At 37.7% G+C, this 17,187-nt stretch overlaps 3 protein-coding genes across 3 annotated transcripts in view; 1 reads left to right on the forward strand and 2 right to left on the reverse strand.

Annotated features, from left to right (window-relative positions):
- Window positions 1–2,641, forward strand: part of LOC122071554 (chaperone protein DnaJ-like) — a 3,082-nt gene extending 441 nt beyond the window's left edge. Inside the window, exons 2-3 of the mRNA XM_042635923.1 lie at window positions 973–1,112; window positions 2,397–2,641. Coding sequence (XP_042491857.1) covers window positions 973–1,112; window positions 2,397–2,534 — 278 coding nt within the window. The 3' untranslated portion in view covers window positions 2,535–2,641. The remainder of the gene's footprint in view (window positions 1–972; window positions 1,113–2,396) is intronic.
- Window positions 2,642–5,768: 3,127 nt separating this feature from the next.
- LOC122071558 (EPIDERMAL PATTERNING FACTOR-like protein 6) lies at window positions 5,769–7,368 on the reverse strand. Its single transcript, XM_042635930.1, has 3 exons — window positions 6,805–7,368; window positions 6,667–6,716; window positions 5,769–6,184 (listed from the first exon to the last, which is right to left on the reverse strand). The coding sequence occupies exons 1-3, from the start codon at window positions 6,911–6,913 to the stop codon at window positions 5,990–5,992; spliced, it is 354 nt and encodes a 117-aa protein (XP_042491864.1). The 5' UTR covers window positions 6,914–7,368; the 3' UTR covers window positions 5,769–5,989.
- Window positions 7,369–8,526: 1,158 nt separating this feature from the next.
- LOC122071557 (lysine-specific demethylase JMJ25-like) overlaps window positions 8,527–17,187 on the reverse strand; it is a 10,219-nt gene continuing 1,558 nt past the window's right edge. The window contains exons 3-15 of the mRNA XM_042635929.1: window positions 16,209–16,814; window positions 15,452–15,594; window positions 15,186–15,285; window positions 14,902–15,034; window positions 14,753–14,807; window positions 13,708–14,398; window positions 12,784–13,113; window positions 12,220–12,594; window positions 12,054–12,126; window positions 11,114–11,199; window positions 9,501–9,620; window positions 9,344–9,414; window positions 8,527–8,736 (exon numbers count right to left, since the gene is read on the reverse strand). Of these exons, the coding sequence (XP_042491863.1) occupies window positions 8,637–8,736; window positions 9,344–9,414; window positions 9,501–9,620; window positions 11,114–11,199; window positions 12,054–12,126; window positions 12,220–12,594; window positions 12,784–13,113; window positions 13,708–14,398; window positions 14,753–14,807; window positions 14,902–15,034; window positions 15,186–15,285; window positions 15,452–15,594; window positions 16,209–16,745 (2,814 nt within the window). The 5' untranslated portion in view covers window positions 16,746–16,814 and the 3' untranslated portion in view covers window positions 8,527–8,636. The remainder of the gene's footprint in view (window positions 8,737–9,343; window positions 9,415–9,500; window positions 9,621–11,113; window positions 11,200–12,053; window positions 12,127–12,219; window positions 12,595–12,783; window positions 13,114–13,707; window positions 14,399–14,752; window positions 14,808–14,901; window positions 15,035–15,185; window positions 15,286–15,451; window positions 15,595–16,208; window positions 16,815–17,187) is intronic.

Consider the following 17,187-nt stretch of genomic DNA (forward strand, 5'->3'; position numbering starts at 1 on the left):
ACTGTTAATGCCCTTTTGTTGCATACTACAATATTGGATATGAATTAAAGGAAATTTTCAATGGTTAATCTTAGTCATGCTTTTGTAAGTACTTTTGTGTTTTTATTAAAATTAGGTATCTAGGTTAAATCATAATTAAAGGAGAAAATGAACAATAGAAGATGATGTTGCACAAAGAATTAGAATAGGGTGGATGAAGTGGAGTGGTGCATCCGGAGTGTTGTGTGATCAACATATTCCTTTAAAACTAAAAATAAAATTTTAGAGGACTATTATACGACCAACAATTATGTTTGGAGCTGAATATTGGGCAGTGAAGCAACAACATACAAACAAACTTACTGTAGTTGAAATGAGGATGTTGAGATAGATGAGTGGTCAAACTAGAAAAATAAAATGAATGAACGAATCAGAGCTAATTTAGGAGTATTCTGGTACATTATAAGTTGCGAGAAAGTGGTTTGAGGTGGTATGGATATGTGCAATGGACGCCTTTGAATGCTCTAGTACGAAAGGGTGGTTTGTTTCAGATTGAAGGAATTTAATAGAGCCAGGGGTAGGCAAAAAATGGCTCTAGGAGAAGTGAGGAAAACATGCATGCATAACTTGGGACTAGTAATAATAGAGCAGATTCAAGAAAGAGGCTCGATGTAGCCAACCCCATTTAGTTGGGAAGGCTGAGTTGAGTATTTAAATTGAGTTGGACCTTTTTTAGGTTCTGTTCCATTTCCTAGGATTTGGTTAACCCAAAAAGATACACAAATTTGGTGTGCCACTCAAGAAAGAGACCCAAATCCTAGTGAATTTAGTGTTATTTGTATTCCTTTGAAACCTCCACCATGTAGACGACGAAACTGCCAATTTAGTGTTTTTTGTTGTTTTTTATCCTCACATTTTTCATAATTTAACTGTGCTACCTTGGTTGTACCCCTACTTAATCATCAACTAATCTTATCGATTTCCCTGATCCAGTGTATGATGGTAGAGGAACCCTTGAGGAAGGGGAAACAGCCGAAGCTCGATTCATTAAGATTCAAGCTGCTTATGAGTTGCTTATAGATGATGAAAAGCGGATGCAGTATGATAGTGAGCACCGCGTCAACCCCATGAAGGTTAGAGTTGCTACAGTCTGTGTTGATTTTAATGTTCTTGAAGGTTACCTGAACATAATTGTACTAGTATATCTTGGTTGATATAATTTTGACTTAAGGGTGGCAATCAGGTGGGTTTATGCAGGTTGAGCTTGGGTCTCGAGGGACATTAGAAATTTTTTTTATATAACCTATAATTGGTTGTCATTGGGTGTAATCGAGTGAGTTCAGGTAAATTAGAAGCTGACTCAAAGAAAATCAAAGGCTTACTGAACAATTGGCACCTTATCAATTGGGTATAAAATGAACAGGTTTGGGCAATTTGAGTATGGGTGCAATGAAACTGCCAAACTAGATGAGTGGATGAGCCCAATTTACAAAAAAATTATTAAAGGGTTGGATTCGGGCGGGCTATGCGGTTAGGATTCAAGATTGGCACCCCTATTTTTGCCAAACTATTTGTAACATTTGTTTGTTGCACAACTACCTTCAATATTAAGCTGACTGGGGGATTGCCATTCAACTTATCCCTGGGATCCCTACTCCAAAGTATACTTTGTCTCGTTACAAGGAACAACCTTAAATAAGTACACCGGCTGAGACATAAAGGGCCCGTTTGATAATGTTTCTTCTGTTTTTATTTCAAGAAACGGCAGAAACATAAATTTTCGTTTCTAGAAACAGAAACGGAATTGAAGGTGTTTGATAAGTCATGTTTTTAGAAGTCGATAATAACCAGTGAAAAAATGGCCACAAGTCGCCTGGGTCGTTTCTTGAACAATAAATAAGCAGAAATTTCTATTCCTATTTCTGAAAATAAGTGAAACGAAACAGTTTCATCAAACGATTTTTGCTCTGTTTCTGCTGCGTTTCTTGAAACGTTATCAAACGGGCCCAAAGAGTAGCATATTAATAGAATTTCCAAATATCCATTGGCGAAAATAATTGTCAGGTGTATTTGTTAACCTGTAAAACAATACTTGGCTTGGACCAACATGAGATGTTGTCCAGCGCTGCCGATTAAAAAGAGCAACTTTGAGTTGACTAAGCAGAAATGTTTTATAGGGAATTTTCTGAAATCCATTTCTTTGATATAGGACAGAACATTAAGCTTTCTTAAGCTCTGCAACTTGTTTCTGTAGTCTAGAATGACACTCCTTGTGAAACATATTAACTACTATTAAATCCTCTTTGGCTTGGCTGTTTTATTACTTTTGGGAAAAAGCTAGTTGTGAGACGATGTTTTGGTTGGATTGTTCGTCAATTTTATCTTAGTCAAAATTGCTTCATTTTTTTCACTCTCAGGCTTCTCAAGCATGGATGGAGTGGCTTATGAAAAAACGAAAGGCTTTTGATCAACAAGGTGATATGGCAATTGCAGCTTGGGCTGAGCAGCAGCAGCGTGAGATGAATCTACGTGTTAATTTTTATTTACTTTCATGACTTATTCATGGAGATTTCACTTAGGTTACATTCATGCTCGCGATATCAGTCTTGGTGATATATTGGCCTAACGGATTTTTGGAAGATGAAAATATAATCCTGTTCCATTGGGCATGTAGAATTCTTATTTTGCATGTTTCCAAAATTCTACTTTTCCAATATATAATGAAGATAAGGGGATGAATTATGCTGAAGGGAATAAAACCCAAGCTGCAAGATGAGGATATCCAAGAGCAGCCTTCCAACAGCATGTTGTTAGTTGTGGTTATGTTCCAGAAATGGGAAAAAAATCATCTGTAATTCTGATCTTGTACAATTCTGTGAAATACCACCTTCAAGGGGTGACACGTATATTGATGCGATTGCAATGGTTCAGATTTGATTTAAATGACTCTTCACTGATTTAAGGTTTTATTAGTTATACCAGATCTGGACCATTGCATTGGTATCAATACACGTGTCACCCCCTGAAGGTGGTATTTCACAAAATTGTACGAGATCGGAATTGCAGACGATTTCAACCCCCTAGAAATGAGGGTTCACACCTTCAAGATATTTTATACATAAATTAATTGGATTGAATGGTTGTAACCATCTAAACCAGTAGACCATTTTCACTAGCCCTCTCTCCACACCGCTCCACCACCCCACCCCCCCCAAAAAAAAAAAAAAAAAACCATCTGAATGATTTAGATATATATTTCATCCAATGGAGTTGATTCTTGGCATGGCAGATATTCTAAGTAGGTTTTCATAAATTTTAAATCTTGTTCCCCTGTTTGTGCAGTGGATAAATAGTATTTCAGTGTGATAATTTTTCCTGTAAAAAGAACATCGTACTTACCAGATTGCCAGATTAAATGCAGTATCCCCATCTATTGGATATTGGATCATCTACAGCATCTTTATGCTGCTGCTGACCTGAATCACTGGTGCATTTTAGGGCTGTCTTTATAAATGCACTACTGGATTCAGAGGCAATTATTTATTGCTACAGTGTCCTCCCCCCTCCCAACGGCAAAAACCCTTTTTTCACCCAGCAGTGATCTGGCGAGGCTTAGGAAGCTTGCACTGAGGCAGTCATGTGATTGTGATTGTGGGTTCTTTATATTATTTATTTGCTCCCCTAGTTGTGGCTTGCACTACGTTGATGATTAGATGCTATCTCAGATTGATCCAGAGGAAGAAAGGAGGATCTTGGCAAAAGAGAAGAAGGCATCCATGGAATATTTCTCCAATACCCTTAAAAGACATACTTTGGTTCTGAAAAAAAGGGATTTAATGCGGAAGAAAAAAGAAGATGAGAAGGAAAAAGTACTCATCAGTCAGCTTCTTGCAGCTGAAGGCCTTGAGCTCGCCAAGGATGATGATGATAAAGCAGCATAGAAAATTTATCGGTTTACTGGTCACTATTGTAATCCAACTGTGTATATATAATTAAACTGGGTTTAAGATATACAAGAATGTAAAATATTCTCCATGAAATCAATTCATTTAAAACCTTCAAAAGAGGGCCAAACTGATCTTGTTCTGCTTTAAGGGTTCAGCTTGTAATTTAAGTACATAAAGAAACCCTATGATCAACCTATAAGTATCCCTTCCGAATGGGGTTGAAATCATCTGCAATTCCAATATCGTACAATTTTGTGAAATACCACATTTAGGGGGTGACACGTGTATTGATACCAATGCAATGGTCCAGATCTTGTACAACTAATAAAACCTTAAATCAGTGAAGAATCATTTAAATCAGATCTGGACCATTGTATTGGTATTAATACACGTGTGACCCCCTGAAGGTAGTATTTGATGGAATTGTACGAGATCGGAATTGCAGACGATTTTTTTCCTTCCGAATGTGAAACAGGAAAATGGTGACTGATGTGCAGTCAACTGTTCAGTTCATAGAGATATGACATTAACAGAAGGAAAAATCTGATTAACGTCTCACTTCAAGTTTTAAGTATATTGAATCGGACATGGGATTGGTCAAGATCAAATCAGATTTGCCTGAAACCCTAGAAACTGAAACAGGTAAGAAGAAGTAAATTTTTTTACTTTTTTTTTTCTTCAAAATCTATAAATTTTTGGAGTTTCGATTCAATAAGAATACGGATGTCGCTATAAGAGGTAAGTTTCATTGATTTTATTTTTATTTTATTGACTAAAATAAGAAAACAATGATCAAACATGAATAATACGTGATGCAAAAAAGGTTGCAGGGAATAGGCTGGTTCGCCTTATGCTATTCCCATTTTCTTAGTTATCGAGATTGGGTCGGACATGGCCGATATTAAAACAATGGAGGGAAAAATAGTAATAAAAAAGTATTGTAACTTGATACAGATCGATATCGGTATTAGCAATGACCGATACCATGAACTAAAACCCTAGGTTGTGGTGCCCAATGGTGGACACGAATAAATCTGTGAGCAGGTTCCTTTTTTCTTTTTCTTTTTTGATAATAGAGCAGGCTCCTTAATGCCTAGCAAGTTTAAATACAATCTATTTATTTTGGGTGACCCAGGCGGTATCAACTTCATATGAGTCGGTAGGGATCGCACTGTGGATCATTAATGAAGAACATGAAGTAAATGTGACGAGACTCAGACCTCTATTTATGCTATGGCCTATGGACAATGCCATGAAATTACAGGAGCCTCATCTACTGCCTTTTTTTATTTTTTGCTAGACTTCATCTACTGCCCATTGCTTCCTTGGAGTCTGGAGTCTGGAGTCTGGAGTCTGGACTCTGGACTCTGGACACCCCATCCCCCTATGCAGTGGACTGCCGACAGAGATCTTTTCAAGTGCACCCAGTGCACATTAGATCCTCGGGTTTGTGTTCAGGTGCTATCAGTCCTCCAGTGCACATTGGACACTTTGAGCCCGAGGCACTGAGACATTGGAGAGGATCTGGGTCCATGAACTGTTAGGTAGACTACTTTGGTTGGTGGCAAAGGCAAAACTCTACCTCAAAATAACAGATTTGCAAATATTTAACTGAAAAAAAATGTATAAATGGGTCTAGAAATTGGAGTCTAATTACTTGGCGGGTTGGTATCAGAATTGGTCTAGACAGATCAGATGATTCTGATTCGAACTGGCCAACAATTATTTTATAGCTTGGATTACTACAACAACAATGACAAACTTAGCTTTATCTCAACTTAATGTGGTCGACAACATAGAAAAAAAAAAAAAAAGGAAAAGTTGAAAAGAGGAGAATAGAAAGATAAAATGAAACATTCTAGATTTAAAAAAGCAACCAAGCTCTTACATTCATCAGATACATGAAAAAGAGGGACAGGGTAAAAAGGGATCCCTTCTACCATTACACATACAAAATTTGATTTCACTACTAACTTACCCTCGTTCAAATATATACATTAGGTCACAACCACAACCAATGTAAATCAAATAGAGATAATAACAGTAACCCCATGAGGCATAGATCAGTTTGAAGGAACATGATAGTATCTCCCTTTGCACATACATCTGTAGACAATGGGACAAGACTCTGCAATGGAACACTTGAAGCTCACCATAACCCTCTTGCATGGAGTGCATGGCCCACATGCGTGCGAACAGTCTGGCAAGCTTGATCCTGTTGGGAACAGCTCCATTCCAAGTTCTTCCTTTAACCCATCCTACACATTACCCAATTATAATAAATAAACACGCTCACTCACTCCTTGAACTCCATTTGGTTGCAAGGGAAGTGAAGTGAAGGAAAATATTTACATTTCCTCTAAAATATATTTCAGTTCAAGGCAAATATTTACATTTCCCTTACAACCAAACAGAACCCAAGTTTTATTCACTAAGGTAGTAGTAGATACACATAAAGAAGCTCACTCTATGACAGAGGTTAAGGGACTCTGGGTAGCTACAAAGGACCACACCAGGTGACCATAAACCCACCTAAATTAGAACAGGAAAATGGTCAATCTGAGTCAAATCAGTTCAATCAGACCGCTGGGTTGAACCAATTAACAAGACAAGAGCTTGGTCCTTCGAGCGTGGTTGGACCAACTTGACCAGTCAGCAGGGCCAGCCACCCAACTGGGTTAAGGTACCAGGAGTAGAACTAAACCAAACTAAAACCCTTTAGAGGGAGAAAATAACAAACCTTGGGAGTTCCACTAGTGCTTCCTTCACTCTTGAAGCTCACTGGAGTCTCTGCAAAAATATAAACATGGAAGTACTTGTAAATGAATGAAGCATAGTGACATATCTATACATAATATATTTACAGTTAAGAGCTTACCAGGCATAGTCAATCGGATACTTCTACTGATAGTAGGTAGGGAAAGGAGGATGACAGCAAGAAGAAGTGCTATATAGGCTACAAAGGAGGAGATGAAATTCTTCTTCATTATTTTCTTAATCTTCTTCTTCTAGCAACTACCCAAGTTCCAGAAAATTCAAAGAAAGTAAGAGGAAGCTCAAGTGAAAATTTGGTAGCAGAGGATGTCATTATATATATTTAAGAAAGAGAAGGCAAGAAAAGGCCAAAAGGGTTTGGTTTAATGGAGGTGGAGGTGCTTCTGATACACTTCACATGATCCACGACCAATGTTTGAAGCCATTTCACAGGTTCTGTTCTGTCACCCAATACAAACCACCTCAAGAGGGCTTTAGTCTTAATAAATGAAGGATGATTTCAAGCTTTTTGACACTTTTATAGTTCAAAACTTTGGATTCAAACTTGGATCCTGTGGTGTTCACGGGGTCATGGGCATTTAGCTTGATCATCATAGATGCATATCAGATTGTAAAATGAAGACACTGCCACATACGTGAAGAGTAACCTTCTGTCTTAAATGAACTTCTCCAAGCTTTAAATTGATCTATGGATTTCAGCCTTTCCCCAATACCCCAAGCGCGTGTGGCAAGTGATGGCTAAACCTCAATAGGGTTTGGTCCTGATATTTTGCTCTTGCTCCAATGTTTTTGGGGCAGTATTCTGATTAATATTCCAGGGTGGGTTGCAGATCCCAAAACAAGAGGGGAGAGGGAAAGGTTGTGATTTTCAGTAGCAAGGAAAAGTTGTTAACCAAACAGACCCTTAGTTTGTGTGACAACAGGTAACCATGAAAAAAATTTCCAATTCACAGTAAAATGCAATAAGTCAGATTGATCAGAGTACTGTTTAGTATTCCAACATTATAAAAAAAAGATTTAATATAATTAAAAGAGATAGTTTTTTGTCCGTTAGAGGCCCCTATACCATTGACATAGGGAGGGCACAATGACCACCATGCCTCTTTTGGTGGTGCACACCCTTGTGTGTCGACGTAGGGACCTCTTGCAGACAGAAAACACTGTTGTCCCTTAAAAAAATATTGAATTAAAGGTCTTGACCATAGTTCTCAAATTTATTACTAATCGGCAAAATTTTCAGTTCAACAAAAAATTGATTTTGAATCAATTAAAAAAATTAGAAAATTTACCTTTTCACAGTTTGGCCCAAAATTTTCAATCCTAGCAAATATTTTGGTCTGGAAATTCAAAATCTTTACAAGTTTTCAATAAATATTTTGAAAAAGGCTCATAGTTTAGTCCCGAATTTTGTAAGCATCAGTGTTTAATTATTTCTACCAAAATTTTAAAAATTTAAATTGATAAAATAAATAAAATCTGAGACTCCTTTTTACAAATTATTGTACAATCTAAATTTATCAACCATCGCTGTGATCTTTGCATCTCTTTCGTGATTTGCTTACGGAATGAGAGTATGTTCTTGAGATGGGAGTACATTACACATTACACTCATCAAGTTACAACTCAAAGTAGGGTATGTGCCTTGAAAGTGAGTTCAAAGTGAGAAGTTTACTATTACCCATCAACCCCTCGTAACCTATTTGAGATTTCATTACCCTTGACTAATTTTCCGTGACAGGCATTGCTTTGTGAAGGAAAGAAAAAAGAAAAAGGGTTGGGGGGGGGTGTCTTCCTTCCATAGCTAAAGATTATACCAAATGAAATATATGACAATGGGGGAAAATTGCAATAAAATGCATTAAACTTATATAATAATGCTACAACTGAAGAAAGGGGTTGTTGACCTATATCAACTTATAAGTGCTGCAGAGTGTTTCAAACACAGGCAATTTTCCTTCGTTCAATCATCTTCTCCAAGCTATCAGCAACCATTGCAGTTAGGTTTGGATCTTCAAATCCGAGCTCCGCCCCTACTCTGCAGAAACATCAAAGAAACAATATGTATGTCAATATTCAAGAAAGTTGCACTCGAGTGCAAGAGAACATTTCACATATGCATAGCGAACCAAACATTAGGAAAGCATTTGCCAACTGGACCAAACCCAATAACTGAGTAGTAGCAATTCGAGATCAAATTTGGTCCCAGGCATTTCAATTACAATTCTCTCTCCCCATTATAAATTCTGGCTAAATTTGCCTTCTTCTCTCACAAGAATAAACTGCAATATTCAGAGAAGTGGATCTACCCTCTTCCCTACCCTGTGCCCTCTCAAAGTAAGACTAGCACCAATTATATGAAACTCAGGTAAAAAGTCAGCATCACCATGTAAAAATTTGGAGAATCAGGAATAAGTTCCATCAAATTTCACATAAACTTGATATATTTGAGTGGTAACAATCCTCTGATGACCTATGAGAATATCTGATACTTGTTGAATGGTAGGTTTTCGTCCCCCTTTTACATACCCAAATGTCCAGAACTAGACACGGAGAGATAGGAATTCCTGATATCCTCTTTATAAATAGTGTTGGAAACTATATCGATAAAAACGGTCCAGCAAGCCAAAGCTCATTTTGCTTACTTGGGATCAAGTACCAACTTTTGGACTTCTCTTATAGCTGAACTGGCAGCATAGAGTGACATCTTCTCCACCTGCATTGAAACCTGTTAGGAAAACCAGGTACTTCTACGAGATATTACAGGAAACAACAAATTTAGGGGAATTTTCATTTCCAAACCTCCAACATATGAAGCTTTACTTCATGATCATTTGGAAGACAGCGGATTTCTTCAGCCAGCCGTACAGACTCTCCCAGGCTCTCAGGAGATAAAAAATTGAGGCCCAATTGAACTGAAGACTGGAGAAATTAAAGAAAAGATATAATAATTAGTTACCACATGTTGATGCAGATAAGTCACTTAATGAGCTTATTTCATTGCAAATAAAGCCTTGGGTCAGATTATGTATGTGTTGGGCCCTTGATCCCATAGGTTTTCTTTGTAATGGGCCACTTTAATGGACCTAAAATATGGGTAGAAAGCAAGAAAACGAGATTTAATTCATTATTTTAATTGAAGTCTTGTTTTGAGTCTATTTCCTTTGTTATTTCAGTTTAGGTTTCCCAATTAGTTAGGGATTGGATTAGGCCTTTTTTTTTTAGTGTTTGAGTCAGTTTTGAGTTTTCTATATAAGTTTGTAAGGGGCTACAACATTGAAGACGAATTTGGTTGAATGAAAAAAATTATTTTTGATGTCTGCAAAATTATTCCCTGAGAAAGGGTGATCATCAGCTGAGATAGCTAGGGGTGAGAGACCCAGGCTGAGATAGCCGTTCCCCTACCCCCATTCTTCCCTTCATTCTCTTCTTTCTATTTTGTTCATACTATTTGTCCCTGAATCTGATTTTTTATTGAATTTATTAAAGATCCTACCTGGGATTGGATCACTTGTGATCCAATCTTACATTACATGTGCTCATTGAATCATGGAAATAAGCACTTTAAGATTGAGTAAAACAAATAATTTCATATTTCTACAGGATTTTATTTATCATACAAGTTAAACTTTCCCAATATGTTATAGACTCTAGTTTAACAGGTGGGAGCAAATCAAGAACACAAGGGTGGAAGGTTTGGTAAAACTACACCTAGCTATGACAACATTTAATTAGATGGCCCTTTCTTATTTTATTTTCAATTCTTTCTTTGCGGCATGCAACCCCAATCCCTTGACTGGGGAAGAAAAATAAAAGACCAACTATCTGTATCCGCTAAATCAGACTATGCTAACTCCCCTTTTCAACTGGGGAAAGCACCAACCCTGTAACCCATGAGAAGACACGCAATCTTTCCGATTGACTTTAAGAAACCATTTTTCTCACTAAATTTTTATTGTTATGAAAATTGTTCTTATAAACCACATGTTGAGGAACTTTCTCCAGTCAATGGATTGAGAAATCATCTGACCACTCACAAACACAAAAGCAAGGCCCCACAAAATGTGAGACACATGCTTGTTTAATACAGAATACTAAAGAGGAGTTGAATCATAATGCTAACTGGTTCAAAACAGCTTGATATAACTCCAGATCGCATCAATGTACATGTGTAACCTTCACAAAGTCAAGTTCCTAATCAAGCTCCTACAATGGGCAAGAATGGAAGTGGACATTAAATCCGTCTTCAATAGAAAACCCTATAACCAAATGACACTTTGTGCACACAAAGACACATTAAAGAACATTACAAATCAACGACAACAATCTCCCTGTAAGATTCCATTTTCTACAATGCAAGTGTACAAAATATTCTGATGACCAACTTAAGATATACAATTGCATGACAATCTCACCTTAAGATTCCTCACTTGGAATGGGCATCCAGCAGGGATGAATATAGCCTCCCCAACATTTTGTTTGAATGTCCAGGGTTCTATGCCTGAAAAACAATGAAATAGTTAGTAAGAAGATGCAGGATGAATATTGGATTTCCATTCATTTATTCATTATTATCATCACTCAAAAGGTCAAAGATTACTTTGAAAGAGAAAGGAAGGAGGAAAATACTTTTTCCCCTCCGACCCTAATTGAGCTGTGTGTCTGCATGCACATTTTGCATTTAATGGATAGATGTGGTCAGGACCACTGTTTGATGGTTACAATGTAAGATTCCCAGATATGGATAAAATAATGAAGGCTGATAGGGGTGTTGCGATTTTGGGGAAAACTGACTTGTGTCTGACTGACACTAGCCATCTTTCTTTATAATAATGGGAAAAGAGTACAAGTACAATACTGCCCCCAAGGACAAAAATACCATTATATCCATATTACAATACTCCCCCTCAAGTTGATGCATGGATATCACACATGCCCAACTTGCACAGAATAGGATGAAAACCTACTACTAAGACCTTTTGTAAGGATATCTGCTAACTTTCCAACAAGAACATGCCATGGTTTTCCGAACGATCATATCTAACCCTGCACAAAACCAATCAAACACACACAAACCTGCCCAACAAGGGCTGGTTATTCATAGTCCTAGGTGTACACTGAATATTATCTAGGCTGGACAGTTCTAACCCTTTGGCCTACAGAAATTATATATCCCGCTCTGTTGAAAATTTGGGAGTGGAGGAAAATATATCTAATTTGGTAAAAATAGATCCAATAGTCACTAGGATCTAGAGAATTAGCATCCTCAACTGCATAAATGGAACGTATACTCCAAAACAGCCTCTTAATTGAGCTTTACTGAAATCGTAAAAACCAACAGGTTGTTGCCCTTACTAAATTCCTCCTTCAATTTTATTTTGTGCTCTTTATTCAGGAAAACTGCTTCATCATAGAGAGGATGTTTGACCTGAGATCCAGACAACATATTCATGTTAAAACACTTGTAGATAGAACGTGTTTACTGAACAGGAAAGCTAATTTACAGGAAAAAAGCACATACTGAGTCATCTGGGAGATTGGCATGCTTCCCAAATTCTTCCCAATGAAATCTCAAATACTCAATCAGATTTGGGACATCCTCACGACGGAACACATCCCAAAGTGCTCCTGCATGAGTCTTTCCAGTATCATCCCAATTGAAAGTTTGATCCTTCGTGATCTCATCTTTATCCACATTCGGTGCCATCCCGTCATTCTGTTTACCATGCCCACTAGGTGTTGAGTCTGGTGATTTTCCACTCTCGTCTGAACTTGTGTGTGCATCACCAACTGATTCATTTTCATCAGATTCCTTGAAAGATTTCTGAATTTTCTCAATCATAGTTTGCTGCCAACCTTTTAGCTTCACTTCAGATGTATGCAACAACAGGTATAACTATACAAAGACCTCAAGAAACATTAGACCAAGTCAAGAAAGCGCTTAAATTACTGGCCCGAAGCTTATAAGAACAGAAACTATCTGCTCAAAACTATATAATGCAAAAACTTAGGGTTATGTTATTTTAGAATTTTCTTGAACATCAACAGAAAATACAGTAATATGAAAGGACAATGAGACACCTACCATGTCACGCATATTCATATGAAGATTGACCACAGAATCACCTCTACCCAGTTCCTCAAATGTCCCGTACGAAATAGAAATGGTAGGTCCTAAATCAGTCTGCAAGGAATTGTGGGCCAATTTTGCAGCAACATTTAGAAGACCCCACTTGGAGTGGATATACTCAAGAAGTGGAAGTTTACCAATAAATTCAGGTCTCTGGTATAAAAGAAACTCTTCAGATGCACTGGGCAATGGCCAATTCTTCAACTTCAACATTTCCGGCCAGCCATTTTCATGGATTCGTCCTTCTGTATATCCTTTAATGAACTGACCAAGTTCAATATCAACCTATTGCAATGCCAAGACAAAAATAACAAAAACTTACCAAAAATCTCATGATGGGCTAACAACTAATTATGACAAGTTGTTGGTGGTATTCTTCCATAGGGAACATTAAACCTATAAATACTTCTAAATATATAAAGGACCTGATTTTCCTCAACATCCGTCTATAAAAGTAATCAATTGACAGACACCTAGTTTCTGCCACATGGCAGGTCAGAAGGACTAAAAATTTGTAGACAGGTAGCACCAATGTCCACCTGCTCACAGGTCAGGTTTTAGCCAAAACAGAGATGAATAATTGGCACTGAGAGGGTGCATGCCCACATGCCCATGCTTGGACTGTGAAGAGCTTGCTTGATGCACATGGGAGGGTATATGATTGAATTTGAGACTCAAAATTTCAGTGGCCTATCCAAAAACAAGACCATTCCCTAGATATCCAAATGACCAGAATTGCAATATCACCTTCCATGTGGCAGAAATAGATGTGCTCTCAAGAAATTGCCTTCCAGGATGGACCTCTAAGGACACATTTTTGCCATACATATAAACATATAATTAAAAAAAAAAAAAAGGGAGTGTTATGGTCAGACATACCTCAGACCAATTTAAGCAATCTATAGCCTTAACAATTCTGTTGTCATCATTCGTTTTTCCATCCGTAGTTTCTCTTATGCCACTCCATATGGCCATGGGTTCCCAGGTTGAATCAGACGTGCAATTAAACACCTCCTTAACGATGATGGGCTCCCCTCGACACCAATGCTTTCGAAAACGACCAATTCCTTCAATTCCCATATCCTGAGATGTTGGGCAATACAGGAAATTATTGTCTCGGTCCTCTCTGCAGGCAGCTCGGCATAAGCAAGAGTCACTTGAGCTTGTAGGTTGTGCATTATCCACATCATACACCTTACAGCCATTAACCATTTCCTCCACATTTTTCATCAATTTTGCAACCCAATTCATCTTGAATATGCGCGTTAAGGTTAGTGATGAAGAACCACAACCACCATATTCCTTCGGTGGACATGGAATGGTACCATCACTATTGGCTTTCCAATGAGGAAACTGAACTGATAAATCAAATCCTAATTTAAATGATCTCGATTCATTCAACATTGTTTCCTCATCTCGGATTGTCTCACAAACTTGATTTTCCAATGATTCCCCTTTGGCATCATCAGCAGATGCTTGTTGGAGTTCCCGACAACATGTCAGGCATAGATCATACATGCAACTTGTACAGTGCCGGTGATAATCAGTAATAGGAATCCTACAACAATTGCTGCCAAAAGACACATCATGATGAACTAATAGTCTTCAAGAGATGGAGCATATGCACATTAGCAGGTGACTAATTCCATTGACAGTTAGATACCATCTAAAAGATCACCCACATGAGAAAGCAACCTAGTCAAATGACCAACCATACATAATGGACTTTCCTTTACAGGATTTAAAAATGGTTTGTTGTCCAAAAAAAAAAAAAAAAAAGAAGAGATAATCAGATGCTTATGATCCAAATTAATCAAGTGGAACTCTTCTAATTGTTTTCAGTAACCCTGTAATGTCAGTAAACATATTATAGATATACCCATTGAATCACTAGAAAGAACATCTAAAATGTTTTGAAGGATACCAGCACATCAGTTCATCTGCATTCAACTTGACCCTGGGAATATCTGTTTTGGTTCCTGGGGAGAAGAAATACACGTTTAGTGTAGAGGACTCTATGCCAAGGAAAGGTTTCTTGGATTTATGTGAAATAAACCAAAGGATGCGTCTTACCATGAAACCTGGTTTCAAACCCCAGTTCAGAACACTGCTCAGAGTGAATCTGCTTGACTACAGGAAGGACTGCAGACAAGATGCCATGGAGATACAGCAACTTGTCTTGAGCAGCTATTTCCTGTATCCTGACCTGCAACTCAGAGAAAGATCAAAGCAAATATTTAGCTGATAACAAGATAAGGTCCAATGAAGCTTGAAATAAATCTTTTAGGAAACTGAGATTGAGGACAATTGCATAGCCAATAATAAGAACAACCCCTCCTGTTCACAAAAAGTGATACCTTTATTAAATTATCTCCGCGTAAGCACACTTTGCAATTACAAGTCCCACTGCATGCAGGACAGCAGCTCTGTATGTCATCCAATGAGAGTTTGGGATACCTAATATATGCACATACAGAGTAGTCAGCGGTCATTTTTTCTTTTTATTTTAAATAAAGTGAAGTGTGGTTGCTGGTCAAACAACCAAAAACAAACAACTCTCTCTCTTTCCCCCTTTGCCAGGGACATTCAGTTTCTTCAACAACACAACAAAAGGCAAACTCACCGTTTAGAAATGCAGCCATCACAGTATCCTCTCCTATCACATCTCAGACACCAAATAACCCTCCCACGGTCATTCCTCCGGCACTGATGGCAGATTTTCCTGCCAACGTCATGAGAAGTATCTGTGCTTCTAGCAGAATGTTCCTGAGAAACTACAACATGTTCAGCAAAAGGGAAAAAAATTAGGGAGGGGTGGAGAGGAACTTTAAAATATACTCCATAAGATGGCCTACCAACTGCTTGGACTTGCCATTAGATTGGTCAAACTAGTAGACTTGTGCAAAACCACAAGCAATCTATAGACCAAAACCATCCAACCAACAAACATCTGTAGGAAATTAGGAAGTATGGTATAGTCCAGAAACATCAACAGATAGACAGTTACAATCTTCCAGTCATGACAATATTCGTATATGGCTACGTTCGTTTTCATGTAAAAACTTGGAAAAGAAAATTTCCATGTAAAATAGGATTTCTACTGTTTGTTTTAACATAGAATGCAAAAAAGGGCGCTCAAAAATAAGGAAATTTTAAATGGAGGAAAATTTTAAATGAAAAATATCATTTGTAGAGAAAATTTTACAACGGAACAGACAAGGCCATAAGAGATGCGACATCTGGTTAATATGAAGAGGCTAATCTCAGACTCTCAGGCCCCTCCATTTGTGCCAAAATTACCACTATGCTGTGATAGATCAGCACCAATGTATATAAATATAATAATAAGTTAATAACCAAGAAAATGCAAACCAACTCACCACCAGAGCATTGTCATCAAGGTTCTTTGGAGCTCTACTCTTTGATGGTTCCATGCCAGAAGTTGTTGGTGTTGTATGAGAACTTTTCCACTCCTCATCAAACCCACCAATATCTATTGGTGGATCATCATTTGGTTTTAAAAGGATAGAGGTAGAGAAACTCCTAGTCGGAGGTGTCTTAGGAGAGTGCAGCACCCGGGTTTTGCGAATGCGCTCCTTAGACTTCTTCCTAGGGGCTGAAGAATGGGATTCTGCAACCCTTGTCTTCACAACAGGAATATCCATATCATCATTCTTACTATCCAAGTAATCATCACTTGCATTAAAAGGTTTCCTCTTTTTTTTCATACTCGCCCTTACTGCAGAATTTGCTGCCCTCTTCTTTGCTTGAATGTAATGCTTTTCACATACAGTCTTATCTGGCATGGACATTGCACCGCATCTCCATTGCTTTCCATCAGTCCTTTTACAGCGTAAATGTTCTGGAATGCCAACATTATCCTCACCATTTTCAGAGGTTGGTCGTGGATGATCCATTATAATGCAGTTAAACACTTAAAATCATAGTCTTCTATAATGGGATGGAAACAATGGTTAGCTGTGAACCTGCAGAAAAACAGTGAAAATATTACTATTCAACATGCAATACAATAAACAGCTTATATAAACTAGCAATACAGCTCACTTTAACAACATAGATCCTTGAGCAGGAGTAACAGTTGCACATGCATTGGAGTCCAAACTCCAATCCTTTGGTGCTCCAATGCCAAAATAGCTGGTAACCAGTATAATCAATATATGATAGGCGTAACAGCCATAAAATTGTCATCTGGCTAGAGGAACCAATGTGAAATATCATAGATGGACCTGGAAATAGGCTTCAGATATTCAACCCAACTACCAAGATGGTGTAGATAAGGTTTTCATAAACCATCTATTCGATTTTTTTCCTTTTTTTTCTTTTTTTCTTTTTTTTTGG

This window comes from Macadamia integrifolia, unplaced genomic scaffold (assembly GCF_013358625.1).
Source record: "Macadamia integrifolia cultivar HAES 741 unplaced genomic scaffold, SCU_Mint_v3 scaffold_267A, whole genome shotgun sequence".
NCBI lineage: Eukaryota > Viridiplantae > Streptophyta > Magnoliopsida > Proteales > Proteaceae > Macadamia > Macadamia integrifolia.

Excerpts from the sequence above, each read along its gene's own strand:
- LOC122071558 (XM_042635930.1), bottom strand. The coding sequence starts at position 6,913 with ATGAAGAAGAATTTCATCTCCTCCTTTGTAGCCTATATAGCACTTCTT. Across the intron at positions 6,717-6,804 it reads TATCCGATTGACTATGCCTG|AGACTCCAGTGAGCTTCAAG; the intron begins GTAAGCTCTTAA and ends ATATTTTTGCAG. Across the intron at positions 6,185-6,666 it reads GCACTAGTGGAACTCCCAAG|GATGGGTTAAAGGAAGAACT; the intron begins GTTTGTTATTTT and ends GGTAATGTGTAG.